At 36.3% G+C, this 27,400-nt stretch overlaps 1 protein-coding gene across 3 annotated transcripts in view; it reads left to right on the top strand.

The window, feature by feature from the left end:
* btbd11a (BTB (POZ) domain containing 11a) overlaps nucleotides 1–27,400 on the top strand; it is a 139,244-nt gene that overhangs the window by 97,822 nt on the left and 14,022 nt on the right. For all 3 annotated transcript variants that reach the window (XM_082166323.1, XM_082166322.1, XM_082166321.1), the window contains 5 exons: nucleotides 2,098–2,247; nucleotides 18,611–18,818; nucleotides 22,094–22,246; nucleotides 23,139–23,304; nucleotides 25,727–25,816. In XM_082166323.1, coding sequence (XP_082022449.1) covers nucleotides 18,631–18,818; nucleotides 22,094–22,246; nucleotides 23,139–23,304; nucleotides 25,727–25,816 — 597 coding nt within the window. In that variant the 5' untranslated portion in view covers nucleotides 2,098–2,247; nucleotides 18,611–18,630. The remainder of the gene's footprint in view (nucleotides 1–2,097; nucleotides 2,248–18,610; nucleotides 18,819–22,093; nucleotides 22,247–23,138; nucleotides 23,305–25,726; nucleotides 25,817–27,400) is intronic.

The raw sequence follows: 27,400 nt of genomic DNA, 5'->3' as shown, positions 1-27,400 counted from the left end.
ATTTTAAAAGCTCAATTAGGTTGATGTATTAACATAATAAAATGAAATGACATGGGAGCACAAAAAAAGTAAAAGAAAAGAGCACGCATCACATACGTATGACGTAAGGTATGCCCTATAACGTATGTAACATATGTGTATGTTACCATATATAACCCAGCTGTCTTGCTGTAAGGTATTTTTTAGTCACAACCAGGTCAAGCAATCCCCTGTAACTTTGTGCCGGATCCTGTTTATGGACTACATCATCCTCTCTCACCCCTCGTTCAACTGTACAAAAACCCGCAGCAAAATGCTGCAACTACTGTAACTGGCATCATCACGCTGGCTTGTGCGATGTCCTGCGGCTTCATTAGGGACCGGCGTACACATGCAAACATTTGCTCCTCACGCAGTATTTCGGCACTCAACTTAAAAGAAACTTCATCAGACGAGACAATCAACCAAAACAAAGTGTTCCCTCGCTTGAACTCCCTTCAAAATTCCTTAAAAGCATCATGTCACCCATGAACAACATTGTGTCTCTTGACAAAGCATTCAGCTTGTCTCCCATCTGGCGAATATTGCACACCCTCCATTATGCATAAACTCACTAACCACAAAGAGATTTGCAGCAGCCAGAACTCCCAGTGCCAGGTCATTTTAATCATGGTGTTATGAAAACTTCATGAGTTTTTGTGTTTCTTTCCCTGTGTTGTTTTGTGCTAACGGCTTCATTCAGTATACAACAGGATACAGGATATTTACCCACCTCTGGGAGACTGACAACACAAATCCCTTTAGATGAAAGTCAAGAGTATAACCTGCTTAAAATAGCTTCCTGGAAGGCTGTTGCGTGCTTGTGTGCAGTGTTGGAGAATGTTACTTTTAAAAGTACCATGTTTAAATATTGTGTTACTTATTATACAAGTAATGTTACAGTATGTTATATTATTAAGGTTTATTGACATGCACATTAAATGACTTTTGTGTCTTTAAGGTAACTCTCAAGAGAAATCACTTGAACAATAAACAAGTTACTTTACTCATTTGAAATCTGATAAACTAGTATGATGTATTATTTCTAAAACTGTTTTTGTGTTTGTGTATGTATCTTTTCATCCGAACAGTTCGTTCTGGTACTCTTATGAGTGAGTCATTGAATCATTCGTTCAGTTTTATCATTCAAAAACATTGAGTCATTTAGGAATGAATCAGAGGACTATCTTGATGAGTGGGTCATTGAATAACTTACTCAACCAAATCATTTAACAACACTGTTTCATTTAGGTTTCTGTCTTAATGAGTCTTAATTATTTACTTAATCAAATAATTCAAAAAATGTTGATTCATTAAGGGATGAATCAGGGGTCATTGAACCATTTACTCCAAAGGAACAAAACAAACAGCTTTCATTTATGAGTCATTGAAATATCCATTCAAGAATACCACTCCTGACGTGGTTCTGCTGTGGTGGAGCAAATGTAGACATCGTAACTGACAATATTGTGTTTGAAATGTATGTTACTCAATATTAACTTATTGTTTATTGATCTGTTGTATAAAAGCAACATCATGAAAACAATATAGCTTAAATATACTGACACACTACAAGGCAAATGGCTATAGGGATGTCTCAAAACCAAATAGTTACAGATATCAGACGTTAATTAAAACCAGTTCAGAAACACAATATACTGTAGCCCCAATGTGTGAAGCCTTTAACTCAGACAGATAGCTGGTTATCTGTCTTTATTCATCTGTGGCTGAGCTCAATATCCCATCTGTAGTTGCCTATTCTCCAGTTCAAACAAAAGCCTTGGCTGCGGTGCTGTGCAGTAATTTGATTATGGTTATTGAATGAACGACTACCAGGGCTCCAGCCAATACACGCTGCTGAACTCACCTGTGGGCGCATGGTTTGTTGCGATTTGAAAAAGATCCAACACAAAAACAGCGGTGTTAATTGCTTCAGGGGTTGTTTGATTTGCCTCTCAGACAATGATAATGTCATAACACTTAGCTTTCAAAGTCTCTTGGTCCCATTGCAGATGTTTTTGTCTGGTTTTGGCTCGTTCATGTTTATTTATTTTTAATTGTCTGATCTTTGTCCCACAGGTGTACTGAGCCTGCCGGACAGTCTGAACCTGCACCGTGACCAGCAGCGAGCAGGGAAAACCGGAGAGAGCCATACCTACAGCCAGGCTGAACTCCGCACCATTGAACAGTCCCTCCTGGCGACCCGCGTGGGGAGCATTGCAGAGCTCAGTGAGTACTCATGCCTTAAAAATGTGTGTTGATGTATTTTTATTGAAACTGGAAGTTTGGCATCGGGGTCCTTTATGTTCACAAAGGCTGCAATTATTTGATCAAAAATACAGTAAAAACATTGAACAAGAAATATTAGTGTTACAGTTTAAAATCACCATCCTCCCCCTGATTAATTTTTTTAAAGTTAGACATCAACTTTCTTAGTATTCCTCAATTTATTAATTATCAACAACATAACAAAAAAAATTTACAAAATAATGCATTTCCAATTTTAAAAAAAAAGTATATCGGGTCAGTAGCGACCCGAGGCATGTAATAGTGTAATATTTTTTTTTCTGCACTACAATAATTGAACCTGACTTACACAGTCCCCTCTCTATGCTGATCTTGTAGATCGATTGTTAGAATTTAACTTTTCAATAAAAGGAGGAGCTTTTCCATTTAGGATCTTAAACATCAAACAGTCATCGGTGTATTTTGTCAGATTTTTCCAGCTAAGGATATCATATTTGCCCAAAATATCACAGTGATGGTAATTATTGGATTTTATGTCTAGCACTTTGTAGGCCTGCTTATACAAGGAGAGAATGGGCTTCAAAGTTGTACCTTTAGCTAGACACCAACTTGTCATACAGTATGTTAAATGAGGGATAATCATTGAATTGAAATATAATTTTTAATCGGCTAAAAGTGAACATTGAGTCAATGTTTAAATCCAGTCCAAATTTTTGTCCCACGCCATGTGAATTTTAGCAACGACCCTGGTCAGATGTCCATTCTGTGTCAGGTCACTGAGCTATTTGACATCTGGATGATCCACTGAATTAGCTATTTTTAGTCACTTGTGTGGGTGTATGAGGCCAGTGGTCAGCAACTGTAAGGTCCTACCCTAACTGGGTAGGAGTGGGGTGTGTCTCTCTAGTGTCCACCGGATGGTCGTCAGACTGAATAACATCTCTTTGTATGTTTGTCTTGGTGATGGTGGTTAGCCTGTGTGGCAGTGGATTTCAGAGCTTGTCCGCGGTCATTTTTTAATCATAGCAAACACACACAACACCCAAAAAGTTAAGATGCAGAGCACACACTATCATCTACACTGATTATGTCTCCTAAAGTGTGCCTGCCAAATGAAAACGTGTGACCCCAATGAGGAGGGGAAATTCGATGTGTGCAGAGGGACTTGAGTAAATTACAGAGAGCTGGTGACCCTTCTGTCATTCTAAATCAACATTGCATTCTGCTGGGAAACAGACACATCAGATTTAGCAATGTGAAACAATAGAGCTAATAGAGATTGCTTGTTTTGTTTATTAAATTCCTTTTGATTGGGTGAGGCTCACAAAATCTATCAACAACATTTCTGTCATATTTAAAATGCAAAAAAAAAAAAGAAGAAAAAAAAGAAATAATCCTTAAGTAGAGTTAAGCACAATTGTCTCCCCCAAACAATCAAGCAATCAATCAATAACATTTTGTATGAATTATGTATTATATTTAAATATATTATGTAAATTATTTTATATATAATTTATTAGTATTTATTATCATATTTAAAACTAAAATAAAGTCCATTTGAAATTTCCTTCATAAAATTGTGTGTATTAATTATATTTTATTATATTTCAATATAATATACATTTCTATTTGTGTAACTGCATGCATATTCTGATTAGAATTCAAAATCATTGTATTACAGTATTTTTTCAGCAGTTTTTTTTTTTTTTTTTTTTTTTTTTTTTTGGTGGTGGTGGTGGTGGTGCTCAATAGTCATTATTATTGAATACTAAACAGACCTAGACAGGCAAAACAAATTAGGTGGGTTATTTAAGATGCTGCAGGGTATTTGTGTTATTGCATGTATACAAAGTATTAGCACAGATGTGAAGTTGCTATCATAATGCAGCATTTGTTATGTAACCATGCAGAACATTAGCTGTTTCACCAACAGATGAGGCATAATAATCAGACATAATTGACTTTTTCCTCCTTTACAGCTTTGTGTGCCCAATGCACAATAAACATCCATGTATTGATTGCAAACCCTTCAAAAGCCACCTAATTGACCATTTACTAATTATGGCATATTTTCACACTGTATAATAAAATATAAAAGTCTGTATTATGCAATTGCTTTTCTGTTGATGAAAAGTTCTCATGCATATTCATTTCCCTTTGAATCATCTCAGTTTTGGCTCTGCGAAATATCGTTTGTGTCTACTCTAATTATCTCACAATGTCCTTATCACAGACCTATAACTATCAGTGTGGTGTATTGCAAAACAGTACTTGTTAGAATGTGTCCAGCATTTTTATGAGCATCCTGGTGTCTTTCAGTGTGAAACCATACGCCACTGTGGTTAAATTAACTAGGAAACATAATACATTGTGGGCAGTTAACAATGAGGCCCAACCATTACAGACGTCACTGTCCTGAAGGCTAGTCATGTTATGGTACATATGTTGATAAAAAGCTTTGAAAAGAACATAAAAAAAAAAACTTTTTTTTATGTGTGTGTGTGTGTGTGTGTGTGTGTGTGTGTGTGTGTGTGTGTGTGTGTGTGTGTGTGTGTGTGTGTGTGTGTGTGTGTGTGTGTGTACAAAGAAAGTGTGAGTGCTACAATATCAGTGATACTCTAAGTAAACAAGCAAATACTTTTTTATAGTAAATGTCTCTAGAGTTCACCTTCGCCTTCAAGCCCCCTGGCAAAAATCATCCATGGTGGTTTACAATATTTATTTATCTCAAAAAATGTTCATGATTATTTTCTGTTTATATTCTAGTGCAGGGAAATTGTGAGAAGAAGCTCCTTTTACAATATGGCCATAATTCAGACACCTGTCTCTCCACATGCTCCAAGAATCCCCTTAAGAGTTCAGCCTGCACTGTGCTTTCTCATTGGTTAACTAAATTATTCCCATCTAAAGTTCATTGCTGAAATCTAAAAATAAATTCAAGGGGCTGATATATTCATCCATCTGTCTCTCTGTCCGTCAGTCAGTCCGTCCGTCCATCCATTTGTTTTTTTGTTCATTCATTCATTCATTCATTCATTCATTCATTCATTCATTCATTCATTCATTCATTCCATTCCATTCATCCATTCATTCATCCATTCATTCTTACTTTGCTTATCTTTGAAAAATCCCCAATACATGCTCTTCTAGAACTAAAAAAAATCCAGAATAAGCTGCTGCTTTCAATATTTGGGCTGAAATAAAATGAACTAATTTATTAGTTTCCTTTATCAGAGGAGTTAAGATTATACATGGAAAATGAGCAATTAAGGGATATTAATCAAACCACAATCTTGACAAGGCAAAGAGAAAACCCATCACTGCTCTTGGTAGGATAACTTATAGCTTTAATAAGTCTAAATTGATATAGTAACACAAAGTAAAAAAGAAAAAGAAAAAAGAAACTAGATGGCTAATTTTAATTACAGACCTGCTGCTCAGTCAGACTATTGTGTCTAATAGTTATGCTTTGGAGACTTTTTCAAACCTTTTTTACTCATAATATTTTTCCTCATGTGCAATTAAAAGAAAGATTCCACTGTTTTAAGATGTGAGCTTAATATGCAACACAAATTAAAAGTGGGTTTTGACTGATTTATCATCATGGAAATGAAATTGCACGACAAGTTTGTAAGGTTTTTTATACATTTCTAAATTATAGCTGTTATATTCATGAAAAGTTTCTGATGATAATGACGTCCAGTGTCGGCGAGAGGAGTCAAATCAGCTCCATTTTAAATGAAGATGGTCCAATCAAAACCTTTTTCCTCCATCCTCTGTGATGTTTCCTGGTGGGTCTGAGCCATCCGGAAACACACCAAGTGCCACTTCAGCATCAGAGCAGCTGTAAAATGCTTAGCAAGTTTAGGTAATTCACACTACACCAATAGACGGCGACCAGTGGCAACAGAAACATTTGTTGGGTTTTGTCGGAGTAGTGTGTTACGTTGGTGTTGGTCGTGCTTGTTTTCAACGGTATTTATATACTGTGTTCAATCGGTATTTGTCGGGGCATGGAGTGTCTTAGAAGTGACGTACTGTAATCTGGTGATTATAGACATTAGGTCGGTGTCTGTCAGTGCAGAGCAACATTAGAGTAATTTTAAGTCATTTGAAAGTGAAAAAGGAAATTGAAAGAAGAAAGACATTGCGTGATTATTCAATTATGGACACATTTGACTACTTGAAATCGAGTGGAACTTAAGTGGGAGTGGAGTCCAACTTAATGGATGTATGTTTCATCTGTTAAATGTTAAAACATTTCTCCTGAAATAAAGTTCTTATATTTATATTTTTTTGTACAATTAAATGCTCTCTAGGATGAAAATGCCCCTCCCCTGAATACCGTCTGCACCCGACTAGCAAGAAATAAATAATAGTTCATGGTTATCTTACTAAAATATATTAATTGTTTAAAAAAAAAAAGAAAACTGGTAATACAATTATAATATCTTGCATTTTCAGTTTGATTCCATTGCCTGCTATAAAAATATATATAATGAAAACCTTTTTGCTCTCAGTTATTTTAAGAGACTGTTTTATAGTAGGCTACATCTGTGCCAATGGCAGTTTGAACTCTTTTAAATGGCACATATCCGCCAAGAAATGTAAGGATCATTTTACAGCTGATTGGTAGAAGATTTATTATTGCATTCCAAAACTGTACTAGTAAAACTTTCTGTTCTAAGACAACCCTCTTTTAAACTCTGATGCTGACCAGGGGTGCGTTTCCCGTACAACGACGTAACTCGCTGGTTCACTACCATAGTACGATGCATCGTTGAAGAAATCAACTAGCCAGTCACGACTGTTTCCCGGAACCGTATTGTCGCAAATTGGTCGTTCAACCATGTTGGTTAATGATGTCACGCATGTGGTGGAGTAATAACTTTCTTTAATGAATCTGTTTGAGATCGAATGATTGCTAGATGTTTTGCTCTAAATTATGAACATGGCATCTGAGGACTATTTCTCATTTTTCTCGGTTATTTTGCTTTATTTCCAGATTCAATCGCTCGTTCTTACATGGTAGAGCACGTTCGCACATGCGCACTCTTCAAAAACGGTGCTTTAAATCTCTTGACAAACTAAAAGGCGTAAATTACATTTGTATGTAAATAAAAGATAGAGATTGTAATGAATTGCTTATTTTGCTTAAGACAAGGATTTTATTAAGTCCACATGTTATGCAAACAAGAAACTATGCTACCCTAACCACAGGTCAAAAGCTGTCGTTCCAACCACACAAATTTGCGATGCGTTTTGCTAATGTTCGTTGGAACGATGGTTTCGGGAAACACCAACTTGTTAAACTATGCTGATAACAACGGAACTTGCGACCATAGTTGGCTAACGATGCTTTTGGGAAACGCAACCCAGACAGACAAGGGCAAGTGAGTCATTTTCATCTATACAAACTGCAGCAACTCCTGACCTGCCACTCTTTCTGCAGATAGCCCACTGCTGACAGACAATGTGCAGCAATCACCTTTCAATAACCACAATTAAAAGGGCATTGTACTTTAACAATGGCTTGAATAATTTATTCTAATTAGTTTATTCTTATTAGCCTGCACCTTATATAGAGCATTGCTTGTGATTACATGTAGATGATTCAAGTGCATAATTCCATCGAGCTAAATGTAAACCTCCTAATAGTTAAAGTTTGACAACCCTCATGTTGTACAAGATAACTCAAACTACGCCAATATGGCACATAATTGTATTTGATTGTAGCGTAATTAACTTCACTTACATAAAACTGCTGCTAATTTAGAATAATTGCCTGTAATAATGAAATGAATAAGTGTTAGGTTACTTAACACTTTTGGAACACATACTACAAATAAACTTCCAATGCTAACACTTGTCCTAACCAGGTGTGACTTGTTAAAGTGAGTTTCTATCCTAATCAGACATATTTTGTTGATCATTTTTCTACACTGGTCCATAAGCAGTCACAGCCAAGCAGAATATATTTAAAAAGTTTCTTCGCACAGCAGTTTGGTGTTCAGTGTGGACAGGCAAGCTTGTCGCTGGATCAGCATGTGTCAGCAGGGAAATCACATGCTTGAGTTTTATGCATACATTTTGATGACAACGTGCAGTACAGTATTAAATATGCATTTACCATATGTCTGAATATCGATATTATAAATGTGCACTTGAGCTGTGCTTCTTTCTAGAAAATGAGGTGAGCGCCTTCAAGATTTAATGGAGGCAAAAAGTCTTGTGCTGTCTCAATGGAAAAATATCCCATGAGCTGTGCAGCAGATTACATAGCAAGGTGCCTTTATTTCACGGTCAAAGGAAAACCCGGTAATTATACTGAGAGGGAGTAATTATAAAGGCTCCAGCACTATTTCCTGCTGCTTTCACTTTGGTAGTTAATACTGAGACACCTCCATTTGTCACGTTCGTGGAGACAATCTTTAATGCAGAAATCCGAAACTTGCCTGAGATCTAAGGGGAAACTGTTGTCAATACGATAGCAATAGTTTTCAATACAGCAATTACATTATGTGTGCATTATGTGTACATCAGGTTTAACTTTTACTGTACTTAATATACTTAAAAGAATAGTTCACTCAAAAATAATTCACTCACCATCATATTTTTTTTTTCGAACTCATGTGACTTCATTTCTGCTGTGGAATACAAAAGAAGACATTTACATGTATTCATTTAGCAGATGCTTTTTAGCATTTAACAGTATGTAAATGAAGAGCTCCTCTGAGCGTCTCATAGAGGTTTGTTGTATAAACTTTACTAATGAGCATCCTCTTCAGACCAGACATATTAATACTTTAGTCTTGTCTCTCAGCACACAGCAGTGTTGATGAATACACATCTTCCATTATACAGATCAGTTCAGGTTTTATGAGATGAGTTGCTTTAATATCCAACATCTCTTCACATTTCATCATAAAATGTGATTTTGGGGTGTAAAGGTAAGCCAGGCTGCCACTCACTAATCCTGCTCTGGCTTCTCTGAAACCACTGCAAAGGTTTCCCTGTGGGAAATGTACCATCATATCTGCATAAAACATGAGAACAGCTTAGAAAGCAACACCCCTGGCAGATAGAATCAGGGCTTAGGGTTGATTTAGGTTAAACAAAAATTTACTTGAATCCATGTTACACTTTGTGGTTACTGTATTTTGCATGCCTGGGATTATGTGATTTAATGTAAATAATTAAAGATTATACAACAGTTTGTTCCGATCAACGAATTTAATACACAGTCCAACTGCGCTGGGACTTTTTACTGTTTGTGTTACTCTGCTTTTCTGTATTTGTGCCTGCCAGGCAGATTGTCAGTATGTGCATCTGTGCAATAGTTTTCAGTGACTCTTTCTGCAAGTTACATCGATTTGCCAGTTGGTAGTAGATGACTGTCATTAGTGAGTCAATAATTTATTCACGCAACAAACTTTTGAAATGTGTTCATTCAATAAGGAATAGAACAAGTGCCCATCTTTATGAATAAATAATTAATCGTACTTATCATATTTGTTAAAAATGCTAATTAATTGAGAAGCGTAATTGAATCATTCATTTAATAAGCCATTCAATCATTCACTTAATTTGTTGAAAAACACTGATTCATTCAGTAACAAAACAAATGACGTCTTTATGAGTGTGAGTCGTTGAATTGTTCACCTAATCAATTTGTCCAACAAAACGCGGATTCATTAAGAAACTATAACAAGTGATAATCTTTATGAATGAGTCATTGAGAAACAAGTGATGAATGAGTCATTGAATCTTTCACTTAATAAGCCAAGCAATCATTCACTTTATAAATTATTAAAGGGATACTTCAGGATTTAGCATTAAGCTTTGTATTAGTAAAAAACCTTTAGTATTTTCGAATTACCGTGCTTTCTACCCTCATATCCCCCTGAGACGAGAGATTTATGTATTTGTTGTCTGGAAAAAATTCTCAGATGACGCAAAATGACGATTTTTGCGTCATCTGAGAATTTTTTCCAGACAAAAAATACATAAATCTCTCGTCTCAGGGGGATATGAGGGTAGAAAGCACGGTAATTCGAAAATACTAAAGGTTTTTTACTAATACAAAGCTTAATGCTAAATCCTGAAGTAGGGATTGGAGGATTTTTTGGCCAGAGGCTAAAGACTACAGCCAGTAGGAGGGGCTGTCCCGCATGTTTTCAGCCCACCCATAGGATCTCACTCACAGAATGTACACAATGTATCAGCCATCTTTCTTTGGAAGCTAAGCTAACAGGCTCTTGTTCTGTGGAGAAAGCCGAGTAGTAGGAGAAAGCTGAGTAGTAGGAGAAAGCTGAGTAGTAGGGGTTACCATCCTCTTTTTCCCGGACATGTCCGGCCGTCGAGATCGTCCAAAATGTCTGGGATTCGGCTTTTGGTTTCTGCAGTCGCCATTATTGTTTACATGCACACCTTTTGTTTCAATCTAACTGAATTCATTCTGATTGGTGAATCTGAATGTAGTGTTTACATGAACGCTAAACAAGTGATCGGTTGATATGCGTTTTAACATTGCTAAGAAAATTCCCGCTCCTCCGTGAGAGATAGGAGACCGATGCGTCTCAGTAATCACGCCACCGGCCTCGCGCCGTTCTCCCACGGCCCTCAGTCTCGTCCTGCTCACCACAGTAAACATAATGAATGGCGACTGTAGAACGCAAAAGCCGAATCCCAGAAATTTGGGGCGATCTCGAAATACCGGGCAAACTCGTCACGGAGTCTCACTAGTAGCCTAGCCTTCTTGTTTTCAACTGCGCTCTCTTACCGGTAGGCGTGGCTTGGGAGTGGCCTCCTAGGGCAGCGAAGCAAGTGCATTCTGGGAGTTGTTGTCTTTCATCCACATAAGCCAAAAATACATTTTCTGGCTTTTCTCAGTCTAGAAAGCTCCAAATTCAAAAACAATTTCACATTTCTTCTACATAAATGACCTATTTTAAATACACATTCATCTTTCCAGAGGTGAAGTATCCCTTTAAGTGAATGATTGAATGAGTCTGCGTTCATTTAAGTAAGTTATGAACCCTATGATTCATTCAGGAATGAAACAAGTGACTGTCTTCACGAATAAGTCATTGAATCAATCACCTAAACAATTATTTAACAACGCGCAACAGTTCTGTTGTGACTTTGTTCTGAACATTTTTGTTGGTGGAGCAAAACTAAATAAAGTAACTAATATATTGATTAATTCAGGAACAGCATAAATGACAGTTATTGTCACTGAAACAATTAGTTAGAAAACTCTGATTCATTCAGGAATGAAACAAGTGAATGTCTTCACAAATAAGTCATTGAATCAATCACCTAAACAATTCTTCAACAACGTGCACCAGTTCTGAGGTGACTTTCTTCTGAAATTTGTTTATAGGTGGAGCAAAACTACATAAAGTAACTAATATTGTGTCTAAAGTAACTATAGTAACTTCTTGTTTATTGAATTGTTGTAAGCAAAACCACACTCCTGATTCTAGTGTAAATGTGCACAGATGGAATGACACAAACAGTTTGTTAAATTAAATTAAATTACAAGACTAGAACTGATTTATAACTGTCATTAGTATACAGTAACTGCACTAAGAGTGTGTAGTTATGGCCTCCCAAGGGTGGTTATTTGCTATGGATGTCATGTTGTAAATGTACCCATAGATGAGACACTCTGTGCTTCTGGCCTCTGGGTGATGGATGTTGTAAGTCGCCTTTGTTAATGGCGACAAGTCCTCAGCTAGATGAATCATGGCCTGCAGTGATAGTTTGCTTTTATAATTCCAGTCCACACTGCCACATAAGGTGGATGAGGCAATCATCATTCTCTGCAGGATTCAGTATGGCAGTCTCCAGAAAGCATATGCATACATAAACACACTGCATAATTTTGTTTGTGTGCGTGTGGCTTTTAAATGAAGGCACCTATTTCAGTGACACATTTGCTGACTAGTCAGGCATAACAGTGATTCACCGGCCTTGATCTCTTTCAGATTGCCTCGCTGATGGATAGACCATTGTTTACTTTGACCTTGAAACAAAATCAGAATCACTGATGGTGAGAGACAAATTTTTACCAATAAACAAAAACAAAATAGACTAAAAAAAGTAGAGAAATTTGCATTAAAAAAAAAATGTGTTGCTTCCCATATAATTGTTCCAGTTAAAGTTAGGCTAACTCAAAAATTAGCATTTCAAACCCGTATGACTTTCTTTATACTGTGGATCAAAAAAACACACAGAACCTGATGACGCAATTAGTGAGACAACAACAAACCGAAACTCCGGACGAGTCTTCTTGCATGTGTCCGTTTTTAACGCGTTTTGACTGCCGTACAGTAGAACATGAAAGACAACTGAGATCCTACACTGTGACATGGCTGACAGCAGGGATCATGTTCGTACAGTCTGACAAGCAACAGTCGTAAAGGACTATTAGAAACCATACAGTGTGCAGCCAGCGTAAGACATGAGTAATCAATAATCAGGGATTTATTTTAATTATTTAAACATAGGCTATGTTCCTGTATGTATTTGTCATAAGGCCCTGGCGAGTTGTCTGTAAGGTGTCTCAATAAGGCTGAGGAGATTGTTTGACTCTGTAAATGTCATCAGTGAACACTCATGAAATAAACTTCAAAGGGGCCGTGCTTCTTTGACACTGAAAGGGCAGGAAAGGAGAAGGGGACACACTCAGTCTTTCAGCTTTGGCTTTGTCCTTTGGCGTCTCTTTGAAGCTTCAGTTTGTGGTTCATCATTATTAGATTCCATCCTACTTGAGATTCAAATCATTGAAGGTCACTTTCACTGATGATTTCCTGTTCATATTGAATGGTAATGTGTTTACTAAACCCACTTTACTTCCGAAATGTGACATATTTCAATATTCAAACAGGATGTTCAATAATATAAGCCGGGACTTATAAATCTGTCAGAAATTGATTGGATCGTTAAACATGGTAGTTGAAAAGTAAGAGTGCTGGTGAATTGTCTTCTCCCTTAAGTATGAATGCATTGGGGACTGAAGATCTTCAGTGTTCATTTTGCACTCGCTTACCTTCAAAGAATCAATTTTTCAATATTATGCAAAACTATACAGCAAGAAATACAAAAGTGGAGTATTATAGCTCAATATCGCACTTGGCTGAGTGGATGGGCTCGCAGGGCATCTCTGCGGCATCATATTTGACGGGGGCGTGATCTGTTCCTCATAATTACACCTCCTACTTCAGCATCTGCTGAAGGGAGAAGAGAGAGGGAGTTCCTCCGAGTCATTCTTCATGATTAATGCAGGTGTGCCTGAGAGGCCTTTTGCGAACGACCGGAGAATAATTACTGCAAAGTATAAAGACGTGAGCATGCCTCCGCTCTCTCCCCTTTTTTTTAACACCCCCCAAGATACACCAGCCGCCAAAGAGCTATTCGACTAGAGAGGGCCATGTAGAGGATCTATCATTTGGGCTGCCTGTTTCTCTGTAGCAAGAGAAGGTGGAAGTAAAGGGGAATTTGTGGATCTATAATTGGAGCAATTTCAAAGCTGAATCACGCCCAAAAGGCTCGGGTTGAAAAAAACAGGAGCCTCTGTTGGATCCTGGTAAAGAGAATGTACCTCATTCTCCTGGAACTTGTCTGACTTGCCTGGATATGTGTGCCAACTATGCCATCTATCAGCATGTGTTTTGGAGCCCGCTGTGTGTCGATTATTATAGCGTAAAGTAGATTTTAAAATTTTATGAACACATTAGCTGCACCCCAATTCAAAGGTTGCATCCTTCGAAGGCAGATTGTGTCACAGCAGCCCGACGAAGGCTGTCCCAGTTCGAAGGCTCATTCGAATGCTGCCTACTAATGTAGAACGGGCAATGAAGGATACAACAGATGGATCCTTCACGACCTAGCCTACCCCAGAATTCATTGTGCGCTGGAGATGACAGGATTTTTTTTTAGAGAGAGAGAAATTGCCGCATTACACTTTTACGTAAATGCAAGTGTTGGGTTTCAACTTAAACATCTACGATACAAATGAAAAAATAAAAAATAAATATATAAAGCGGTTCAAATGATGACTTGTATCTTACTAAGATGCAATTTTATATTGATTATAAATAAATCTATATAAATCTCAGTAATGGACCACAGTGAACATAGGAACAAGGTTGTGAACCCTGTTTTGCCGTTGCTTTTTCTTTTCTTTTTTCTTCTACTTCTTTTTTTGGTTTTAGCTGTAGTTTTACTTTCAGTTCGTCATTTTCATTTAGTTTAGTTTTCCCTCTGTTGACTGTTAGTATTAGTTTTTTATAGTTTCAGTTTTTATTTCAGTTTTAGTATTCTTGTGCTGCTGAAAGTTAGTGCGTTCAGTGATATCATTTAAATATTTTTATTGAATAACTTTCATTTTTAAAATGTATTCATTATTCGTTTTTAACTTTGCAAGAAGTTTTAACGTTAATCCATTAACTAACAATAAGAAATATATTTATACAGCATTTTTTAACCTTTATTAATGTCATGTTAATAAAAATGTTCACGGCCATGTTAGTTCACAGTGCATTAACTGCATAATATCATTAATCAAAAGCTAAAATGTTTATTTTTGATAGTTTTGTAGTCATTAAATGTATTTTAGTTTGTTTAAATATTTTCAAATGAATTAGTTTTTTTATTTCAGATAACAAAAGTGTTTTTATTTAAGTTTCATTTTAGTTTTTGATAACCATAATTACACTGATTCTAAATTATTTAGACTCGATATATACAACAGAGAAAATTAATAGAAAAAACTTTTTCTAAACAATTTCCCTCTCCATTATGTTGGATATAGTGCAGCTTTGTTGATTAGATTTAATCATGATGTAAGTCTCTCAATGGTCTATAGCCATTGGCCATCTGTTTCTTAGTATTTTGACAGAAGGGTCATATTTTGTGCTGACGCCATATGTTGTCTTCTGCAGAAAGGTCAGCGGCTGTAAAGCTCAGAAGCGGTGAGAATGAGTGGTATGCAGAGGTCTTTTACACTCCTCTGGTCCGAAGCTCCTCACACAACCATGAGCTCCAGAGGTGATTCACAGGTCACACTTTAGCTGAGCCAAACTCTCACTGAGAGCAAGGGGGAAAAAAGTCAACAAAAATTTGTTTTTGCGATCAAACAGAAATCCGCAGACCCCCTGTTGAGCAACATGTTACTTGCTATTTTCCATGAAACGTAATGATATAACATAATTAGTTGTTTTTTAAATAGGACAACACAATAATGCAGTATTTTTCTAGAGATTTGGTGTGCTTTTTGAATTACAAAGATTTGAATTCTGCCCTGGCTGTTTTTCCGCTGATGTTTGAGCTTCTCGGCTTCCTTGTGCAGCTCCAAGTCAGTGATAGTTTACCTTAAAGCAGCAGAAGCCAAAATAGAATCTGGTTCAGGCAGAATGTACAATGTTAACACTAACTCCCAGGGTGTACAGTGGTCACACTGGAATCAAATCCTTTGTCATTCTTGCTGAGAGAGTTGTTCCCTTTTGCACGGATCGGTGCTGAATAACAACAGCGGCTCGGCTGCATAGTAGCTGCCACTTCACTCCTGCCTCACACACACACCGGTACAATCTAGTGAAGGCAAGCTTCAAGTGAATGGTGCTTGGCAGAACTTGAAAGACATGTTTCAGACCATCTGGACAGGTGATGAAATGTGTGCTTCTTTTCATGAGCACTGGAACATGCCAGTCTTCTGATCATGGTTTTTAGCAGTTTTTCATACAAGGCTTGAAAGAGTGATTTTATATTCAATCGCATCTTACTCTCAAACTATGTACTTTCTTTCTTTCTTTTTATTTCGAACAAAAAAAAAAGATACAAATAAAATAAAATATAAAAATACAATTAGGATCTTGCAACATACAAAAATAAATAAAAAATCTATAAAGTATTATAACAATAATTACAATATGTTTGAAAAGGAGCGGGATGAAGCAGAAGCTTATTAAGAGTACAATAGTGTTAAAGTATAAAAATAATGATGTTCTATTGTTACTTTTTTATGTACAGTAATGTGCTAAAGTTTGCATGAAACAAGTTGTGCCAAGTTTCTTCCCTATTGCGACATATATCCGAGTGGAACAGCTTCTCGACCAAGAAAAAATGTAGAACGGGACTTGAATTTGTCCATCGAGAGGAGAGGAGAGGAGATGAGATGAGATGAGATGAGATGAGATGAGATGAGATGAGATGAGATGAGATGAGATGAGAGGAGAGGAGAGGAGAGGAGAGGAGATGAGATGAGATGAGATGAGATGAGATGAGATGAGATGAGATGAGATGAGATGAGATGAGATGAGATGAGATGAGATGAGATGAGATGAGATGAGATGAGAGGAGAGGAGAGGAGAGGAGATGAGATGAGATGAGATGAGATGAGATGAGATGAGATGAGATGAGATGAGATGAGATGAGATGAGATGAGATGAGATGAGAGGAGAGGAGAGGAGAGGAGAGGAGAGGAGAGGAGAGGAGAGGAGATGAGATGAGATGAGAGGAGAGGAGAGGAGAGGAGAGGAGAGGAGAGGAGAGGAGAGGAGATGAGATGAGATGAGATGAGATGATTGATAGGATAGGATAGGATAGGATAGGATAGGATAGGATAGGATAGGATAGCAGGAGGGGAAGTTATTTTGATTAAAGATTACGAGGGCACATGAATTTTTAAAAGAATGTAATGAATGCACATGGATAAATCATTTATAATAAATGCAATATTCCATAAAAAGATCATGGTGACTTTTGTGTTACTTTTTCTCACCATATAGGGTGAAGTGTTTTGTGTGGCTTGCAGGGTATGGAAGTATGAGATTTATTTATTTATTTTTGATGTAAATGAAAAATGACACTCATTGTATGTATGTATTTATTTATTTTGTGCAAAAAATTCATTACTTGGAAAAAAGTAATTGATTATATAAGGCCCAACTCTGCTTTCAAATATCCACTGTAACTTCCACACAAAAAAAGCTTTTAGGGACTATTAAAAATCTGTGCCTGATTGCCTTCTTAAAACCAGCTCTCCTCTATAAAATTTTAATGAGGGCTGTACTTGGAAAGAGTTGATTTGCCTTGGTAAGAAGGCTTTCCTTTTGATAATTCGCTAGGCTATTATAGAGTAGCACAGTCAGTATAGATGTGTGCAGGAGGTGTGTGTGTGTGTGTGTGTGTGTGTGTGTTTGAGAAAAAGAGAAAGAGAGAGAAATGGAATGTTTGTGTGATGGCGAGTGATTTTCACCAGCTGCTGCCATAGTGCTTCATCCAATAAAATTAAGAAAGCAGCACACACTCACATAGACATGTTAACAACTTAAGGTTTAAAACAGTGTGCAGACTTCCTCTTGCTCGCTTTCTCAGTAATTGCGGTGTTTGTGTTTATGTATATGAATGTGTGTGGATGTTGTTCTTAAAGAACCAATTAAATTTTCCTTGGTTTTGCCAAGAAGGCTCAGTGATTCATCCAAGATAATTTGATCAGTAAAGTTAATAATTTCTGTGTTTATGTGAATAAATAATAGGTCCCAATGACTAATAATTCTGTACAAGTGTTCTTATGTGGTCAAAAAATTTTTTTTTTATAACAGGTGTTTATAAGGTGTTTTGTTTATAATTTTTTTATTTTTTTTATGTATATATGTGTATATGTGTTGTGTGTGTATGTATATTCAATTATTTATATAAGTTATAATAAATTGTTTATATGTTATTTTTTGTTTCTTATATTCAATATATATATATATACACATAAACATATTAGCTTAACACATTCCTTGTTTTTATGTCTACCAAGAGTATTGTTTTTTTTTTGTGCTCTAAATTTTAGTCTATTTTATAACTTATTGATGATTCATGATTTCTTTGTGAAAACGTTTGCACACAGTTGCACACCTTTTCAGGCACTTCTGGTCACTTTAAAAGTGTCTGGAAGTGAGTTTAGATATCGAAGAACTATACTTTCTGGCTCTTCTTTTCTTGTTGGAATCGGTCTAAATTGTAGCTTTTGTCAGTTTAAGGTTTAATACAAATTTTGGTTTCCTTACCATAAGATGAGTGATATCTCCTGTAACCCCTGCACCAGATTTGGGTGAGAAAGGGAAAAGGTTGTCATCCTCTAGCTGTCATTTCCTCCTTTAATGAATGTCTTCCTGTCAAATGTGCAACTGTCTGTCTTTTGTGCATGTGCTGATGTACAAGGCCTCTAATTTTATGTCAAAAACAGTGTAAAAGCTTTATTTGATGTGAAGCCGCAATCTAAAGGAAGTCTTTGTAAAAGGACATTCCCATACACTCAACCGCATGTCTTTACCGCCCCCTGTAGGTGACCTGGTGTCTCGTGCCATGCATCAACTTCAGCCTCTGCACATCAAGAACCCCAGCAATGGAACGCCCGTACACGAGAACCGCACCGGCACCGTGCACTGGGAACCGGAAGCCCTCTACACGCTCTGCTACTTCATGCACTGTCCTCAGATGGAGTGGGAAAACCCTAATGTTGAACCCTCAAAGATTACCCTGCATACTGAGAGGTACAGAGTATGTTGTGCATTAGCACCATGTTTGTCACAATAATGGAGTTAATTAAGGCAGCACAGGATGTCATGTAGAGTTTATGTAGATACATAAATCCCAATCTAATATTTTATTTGTGGTGTTTGCTAATGCAAGCATCACTGCTATAATTACTGGGTAATTATAATTATTATAAGAGTATCATATTGCAGCCACCCAAAACACCCAAGCAACTGCATAAAACACCAATGCAGTGTTAAACAGCATTGAGTGACCTGGTACATGATGGTGGTACATGATTTTTTTCCAGATGACTTTTAGGATTATTGACACAGTCGGGGCTCAGGAGAACGGGATTTACACTTCATCTTGAATTTCCAGATGCATTGAGTTAGCACAATGAAGATACAGTAGAACGCTTGACTCCTGTTGGAGGAGAGCGTTAATGGATTGTTATGGAGTTAAGTTCAGCATCCGCCACATCTTGATAAATCCATCAGGACTTCTCTTCCCTGGCCGCCCCACATCACTCAGATGTGATAAAAAGCCCCCTTCCAAGGACCCTGTGGGAAGCCCATGCAATGCTCGACAGAATCAGAAAGCTGTCTGCTTCCCCAGAGAGGGTCTGCTCTATTTTATTCATTTCTTTCTTGGCCTCTCACAGAAGAATGAGAGAGTGGAGGAAGAAAGAGAGAGTGAAAGATAAGAGAATGACAGAAAAAAATAAAATAGATGGTAGGTTAGGACAGGAATAATGAATAGAGATGGAAAAAGAAAACAAGAGATCAGAGCGAAGGAGCGTCTGGAGGTGTTCAGGGCTCTGGCTTTAGATTGCAGGCTTCAGTCCTGTGGACTTTTGTCGATGTGCTCAGTGACATTTCATCAACCTTTCAACATTCCCACTGTAGAAGAATAATACACCAAGGGCACGAACACTCATATACACACACTGTAATTATCACCCTGTTTTGTCCCACTTACTGTACTGTATAATTTCCAACATGAAATACACTGAAAGATCTTGGAAATATACTTGCTGGAAACGTCTGTCCTAGATCTTGAAGACAGTTAATTGAAATTTTAAACAAGGAATCGTTCTCAGTTTGCCTAAAGCTCTAGTGTCATTTGTAAGTAAGGTTGAGATTAGGTGGTTATGTGGAGGAGCAAAGAGAATATCGATATCCACATTTTTTGTATTTTTTATATTATTTTAGTTAATATGAAATAATGTTTTGTTTATATATATATATATATATATATATATATGGTATTATAATAGCTTGACAAAAAATATCTTATAACACCTTATATCTAACAATAAATTTGATAAATCTAAAATTTAAATATATTTATAATAAATGATACTTCTATGTAATAATTATATTTATATTAAATATAATAAATGTAATATTGTAATATAATATTATATTCAGTAAATGTTGTTTTTGTGTGTGAATACAGTTGTAATAAAATGTATTCAACCCCCATTGCAAATCAGGTTTATAGGCAAAATGTACAGACTTTCAGTTGTTTGCAATGAACAAATAAAACAAAAGTCATTGAAATAGCTCAACAAAGCAAATGTTTCTGGTGGTTTCCCCAAATTCAACTGAAAATGCAACTCTCAAAATAATAGTCTTAAGCTTCTTGACAAAAAAAAATCTTATTTGAAACAGGAAGAGTTTATAAATATAAAATATAAAATGTAAAATAAATAAATAAATAAATAAATGTAATATATATATTTGATATATATATCCTGTATATGTATATTTATATATATATATTGTAACAATAAATTATATTGTATATATATTCATGGAGTCTTTATCATGGGGATTTTTCTTTAAAAAAATATTTATTTCAAAACAAAAAGTATGTATTTTTTTCTTAAATGTTTGATGTGATCTTTTTACTCTTTAGATTAAAGTACCAAGCTTCCATAAATCAATGGAATATATCTCGGTAAAATATTTATGAAGACTTTGACATTTTTCAAGAGACCCTGAAGTGATTTTGATAAGAAAACTCCCTTCCTCTGGTCAAAGTGCAAAAAAAAAAAAGAAAAAAGTCTTATTTTCCAACTAGATGTGGCTTCACTTTTAAACTCCAGATTGGAATGAGAACCACGTCCTTTTCCTACAAACATTTCTTCAAAGGGAGGGGAGCGGAGAAGCACATTTTTCAGGCAGAAGAGAAACAGAGAAGGGTTTGCGGTTTGTTTTGGCAAAACTCGGATTCCTGGCAGGCTTTCTTGCGGTGGGTAGGTGTCCGGGGAGGAAGAGTTAGGATAGTGCAAAGCTAGCTGTTAGATGCAGGTCATAAGAAGCATAATTATATGAAGATAGATGGTTCATGATGAAGCTTGATGGTTTTGTTCCCAATATTTCTAGGGTCAAAATGCCTCCTTTTTATTTACGTCCAAGTGCGTGCAATAACAACTCGAAAATGTTTTCTCTAATTTGGAAACTATGATAACATGTTTTGTCCCACACATTGCACAGAGGGGTGTGTGGAACAACTTTGACACAAAGACGAACAGATAATGTTGTGTGGGCGGACAAAAACGGTGAAGTCATTGTTTTTTCATACTTGAAAGCCATAAACTAAGCCCATTTCAACAAACTGTGTGCATTTCTCATATAGTCATGTTATATAGCTGTCGCCATTATTTAATGTTGATCCACAACAACCTGAAAAGACTCTAAACTCAGTTAAACAGCAGTAAAATAATCTGAATATGCTAATCGGATTTCATGGTCATGATCGTTATGACTCACTGCAGTTGAGTCAGCTTCCTCATGTTCCTCAAACTTTGCCCTGTAAAGAATAGTTTTGAATATGTAAAAGTGATGTTTGGCACATTGAGAAAGTGTAATGGAAGCACATTTGCAGCCTTTTAATTCTATTTTTTGAATTCAAATTCGTCTGTTGGAATGAAAGTGTTTTTATGAGCAGCTTGAGCCTCAAATTATCTTTTTCTGACTGAAAACTTGTCAGTTTGGTAACAGGACTTTCATATTCCGCCACACTAATTAGATGAAGCTTAGTGCTGGTAATTAGTAGAAACTGTAATCCCACCAGAGAACTTATGATTACGTCTTTAAAGGAAACAAACGTATACGCTGACAGTCAAAGGACTGGACTGAATTTGTTTCTTATGATCTTTAAAACCTTTTGATCTGAATGTTTAATTCTTAAATGCTAGGAATGAAGTTTGTTGACAAAATAAATTATAAAATCAGTAAACTGCTTTTCTTATATCAAACATATCTGTCTTCTGCCCCTGCAGGCCGTTCCTGGTCCTGCCTCCGCTGATGGAATGGATCCGGGTGGCCGTGGCGCACACAGAACACCGCCGAAGCTTCTCTGTGGACAGTGATGATGTGCGTCAGGCAGCCCGACTGCTGTTACCCGGGGTGGACTGTGAGCCGCGGCAGCTGAAGTAGGTTTGGAAGGCAACGTCACTTCCATACATGCACAAACACACGGTCGGCATTCACGCTATGCATGTAGAATGCCTTTATTAACAGTTAGTCATTCATTAAAGGACAGGACACACAAACACATAGATGCACAAACACACACACAATGTAGGCTACTCATACTGCATCGTATGAATTGCACAGAGTATTGTTAAATTCATGTGTGGATTTAATTTCCTAGTGACAGGCTCTGAAGTGCTATGTTTACATGGACGTAGTTATTTTGAGGAGCACCTTACCAGATGCCGGTTAACCTGGCAACAATCTTTTAAAGTGTGTGTGTGCGTGCGTGCGTGTGTGTGTGTGTGTGTGTGTGTGTGTGTGTGTGTGTGTGTGTGTGTGTGTGTGTGTCTTTCTTCTGAGCCTAGTAACAGTTTCTTGAAAAAAAAAAGATGTTATATGAAAGAAATTAAAATATATTATTATAAAATATTTTATAATCATTCGATTTTTTATAAATAATAATATATATAATGTATTATATTATATATACAATATATATATTAGATATTATTTACAATATATATATATATATATATATATATATATAAAAGATTATATATCAGAGATATATCAAAGATGTGCAATTTTATGTATATACTGTATATAATATATATATATATCATGTAATGTAAGATATAAATTAAAAAATATATACATTACATTCATTTTAAATAATAAATGAATTAAATATTATAAATGTATATAAAATAAATCAGAATTATGAAAGAATATATAATAAAAACATACCTAATTACAAGCTGCTAGGCTGAATATAATTAGTGTGGCAGAATATGAAAGAACTGTTGTATGTGTATTAAAAAAAGTAAATAAACACTTTTTATTCAACAGAGCAGATGACTGCTTCTGTACCACAAGGAAACTGGACGCTGCATCCACAGAAGCAAAATTCCTGCAGGACCTGGGCTTCCGGATGCTCAACTGTGGACGAACTGACCTGGTCAAGCAAGCAGTCAATCTGCTCGGGCCAGATGGCATTAACAGTATGAGTGAACAGGTGGGCACTGATATATTCACACACACACCACACATTTTGTAGCATTCATGTACTATTCAGGCCTGAATATAGTATATACTAGGTTATAGATTTGAACCTTTATATCTAATAATAATATAATTAACAGGAGATAATATGACCTTGAAAGTGGCATTAAATTGCAATGATATTCACTGAAAAAGTCAACTTGAAAGGGCATTTGCAACCCATTTTACTTCAGTAATGTGACATACATTCTAAATGTCATTGCATTTGATACAGAAAAAAGTAAATGTGCATTTTTTTTCTGAACTAACACTGAAAAGAGGCTTGGTGACACTAAAAAGAAAGTCCTTTTGAAAGTGGAGCAAGTTAAAGGGGTTCTTCACTGCTGGCAAAATGGGCTTTCAATGAAACTTTGCTGTCTAAAATTGGTGCTACCTGACTAGAGAAAAAAGGATGTTGTCTCCCCTTTTGCTAAATAGGTATATAATGCTGGTCAGTACCACCTTGCTTGAGTAGGAAATACTTCTTAGAAAACTTTTAGTCATAATGGTGTCGACAAAGCTGTCAAAAGTTCGTCGGATGACGCATTTTGCTGACAAATAATCATGAATTGAAATGATGTGCGCTGCTGAATTGTGCAAACTAAGATAAAGAGCGTGTATTTTGATTACAGGATTTGGCTCTCCTTATCCATCCTACAGTTTCTTTTAAATTCGGTTGGCACAGACCCTTTTGTTTATACTGTAACACATTTTACAGTGACTATGAATGCAATTAATTACAACACCAACAACATAATAACAGAGTGTATTTATGAGCAGCTCCACAAAATAATTACGTCATTAAATAATCACACATCCTTTAGTATTAATCGGAACTTGCACTGTAATTACTCCGTATTGTAAATGCTCATGTAAACTGTGACTTTCCCCACATCTGCCTTCCATAGTTTTCTCTGTATAGCATCTGCCTCATACCATTACATATTTGAGAATCAATGACATTTCTGCAGCATGTGTCATTGTAGATGAAAAATGGCCTAGTAGGTTTCTTATAATATTATGTGAAGAAAGATGACCCACATAGACATTTAGAGGCTAAGGAAATAAATAAGATGTTACATGACCTTTAAATAAGGAAAAACGCTTTTAATCTGACTGATCTGTGTAGGAAGCATCTATCGTGATAGCAGTCATGACACTCGGTATTATGAATCAAATAGTGTCATCCGTATATCTTATGATTGCGTGTTATTGTCACGGTCTGTCTTGAAAACAGCAGCCAGTTTATGCAAAGAATGACGGCGACATGCCGGTGCTGACAAAGTGGATTAAACTAACATGTAAAATTGAAGCGACATGGAGGCAAAATGTGATGTGATGACAGAGAGAAATGTTGTCGAGTCCAGCTGGGAATCATTGAGAGTTGCTCCATCTTACTTTGGAAGAGTTGCTCTGAAATCACGCTGGCAAATATGGGACTCGTTATTTCAAGAAAAGCCTTGAGGGAAAATACGATTCAACTGACAAATGAATCTCCCTCTTCATGGTGAAAACTGTTTGTAGAACGCACACTCTCGAGTTAGTAATGGAATAAAGTGTTTACAGTTAACATCAAGCAGAATGCCTAAAACCCCTTTACCCGTGTAAAGAGCTAAATTTATTAGGAATAAATTAACTGAAATCACTGTGAAATTGAGTGCACTAAAACCTTGACCATATCTCTTTTTACAGAGACCCAGAAGAAATTTAGATAGATTTGTCACCATTATATAAACGCATAAACAGCTTTCGGTAACACTTTACAATAAGGTTTCATTAGTTAAAATTAGTAACTGCATTAGTTAACGTTAACTAACAATGAAACATTCCTTTAAAGGAATGTATTGATCTTTTTTTGTTCAATTCAACATTAACGAAAACATTATTGAAATCAAAAATCGCATCCGTTAACATTAGTTAGTGGACCTGAGCTTATTTTTTTTTTATTAACTAACCGTAACAAATAATTACCTAACAAATGTATTAACGCTATATATATATATATCAAAACATGACTATGAAAGGTGAGAGGTGATTTATGGTGTATTTTCTTTCAAAGACTGTTTAAAAACAGCTAATTATTTGGCTTTATGTGCCTTCATGCACTGATGCTTATATGTGTGTGTTTCCCTAAAGCAGTGTAAGACTTGATGGTGAGAATGAATTGTTTTCTGTTTAAAGTGCTTTAATTGAGCATCATCCATAAAGATTACTGTTCCCCTCAGTTCATTTAAATGGACACTTTAAGCCCATAAGCCAATGTTATTTTCAGAGACTTTTTTGCTAAATAACCCTGAACTAGTGCCGCAGTAACTTGTGCTGTGGGCTGTACAGCGATGGGCTCGGACAATGGCATGTTTACTGCAGGTGTTCAGTGTTTTTTATGTGTTGCTCAGGGCATGACCCCTCTCATGTACGCGTGCGTCCGTGGGGACGAGGCCATGGTGCAAATGCTGCTGGACGCTGGGGCAGACATTAACAGTGAGGTCAGTATTTTTTGGTTGGACAATTATGAAGTGTCATGTAGTGTTTTCCTCTGTCTCTATTAAACTAACTATCCTATCTCTATGAAATTAATCAACTATTCTCTCTGTCCTCTTCCCGATGTTGTTTGCATGTACTTAAAAAGTGGTCGTGTCTACTTAGGTTCTCATTGATCTCGTCGATATTTATTTAGATTAGAAGCAAATGAGATATGCTAATGCTTTCCAGCAAAATGGACATATTTGTAAAATACATTTGACACAAATGTATTTTTAACACCATTAACTATATATATATTTTTTAAATACAATGATTGCCTAAAGTAGATATACTGATTGTGAAGAATTCAGGTTGAAAACATGAAACATGATTATAAAAAGTGGATTAAAACTGATTCAATTGGCTAGCTTGCATAAAACAGCATTGACTCAATGTCATTCTAATATAAGGGTCATTAATTTATATTAAAAGGAACATGTTTCACGTATTTGCCTTTCATGTATTAGTCCTGAAACGGTGAAGAACGGGTACAGGTCATATTTTACCACACAAAAATAGTTTTGGTTTTTTTGCATTGTGACGTTACTTTTATGGCAGTTAAGCATGTTTTCTAATTAGCATAATATGTCTGGATGAGAAGTCTCACTATTTTTGATGATTCGAATGATTGTAATTTAGTGATTTTCTTATAATAATAATATCAGTATATATTAAACGCAGTATAACAAATAGTACCACAATGAATAAATACTTTGCATCTTAAGTAGATTATTTCATAATAGTATTTCACATTACAAAAGTGAGAGTTTTAGATAAAATGTCAATTATTTTGGGCTGAAATGTGACTTGATGTTCTTGACCATTTTCATGAAAGTCAGTCCTGTGTACATGTATGTCATGATGTGATATTGTGCTCTTTTACCTCATGTCGTCTTCATTTGACCCTTAAAGGACATTTTTAAATGGAGTTGTTGACTTGGGCACAAAGCACCAAATGCATAAACAGTGACCTTAACTTGTTTTACAAATTGCTTCAAACTCAAGGAGAGTATTAGCAAGTGGGCAGATGTGCAGTTATTTGCCTACCTTATGTCCTAATGTTCCTAGGCGATTTTGCACAAACAATTGTTAACCTTAATCCCACCCGAACAATCAGTTTCAAAAGGTCATGTTTGCCTAGACAAGAACAGATGCCTGCATAATTTACCATTGACTACAGGGCTCAGTTCAGGATGCATTACAGCTGTAAGCATTAAAACCAGACAAGCCTTCTTTTTTGGTGCTTTGTACGTGAGTCACTGCTCACTTACACTTCTAGCGTTTGAACTCGCTGCCAATTATTCTCCCTGCAGTCTTTATGTTACCGCTATGAAAACCGTGAACTAGATCCTAACCGTCTTCAAACCGTGGTCAGCATTTTGAGTAAAGCGAAGAGGGCGTATAGGGGTTGTCCAAAGGAAAGCAGATGCAAGTAAACTCTAGATTGTGGGCTGGATGGAAGAAGGGGTTTGGAGAACAAAACAAGCACTTGCTCTTTCTTCCTCTATTCGCTTGAATTAACAAAACAGCCAGACGGCGGAAGAACT

The sequence above is a fragment of the Leuciscus leuciscus genome (genome assembly GCF_965113295.1).
Source record: "Leuciscus leuciscus genome assembly, chromosome: 4".
In the NCBI taxonomy this organism is placed as follows: Eukaryota; Metazoa; Chordata; class Actinopteri; order Cypriniformes; family Leuciscidae; genus Leuciscus; species Leuciscus leuciscus.
Note: the sequence above shows the minus strand (reverse complement) of the source record. Positions and strands in the feature narration are given on the sequence as shown.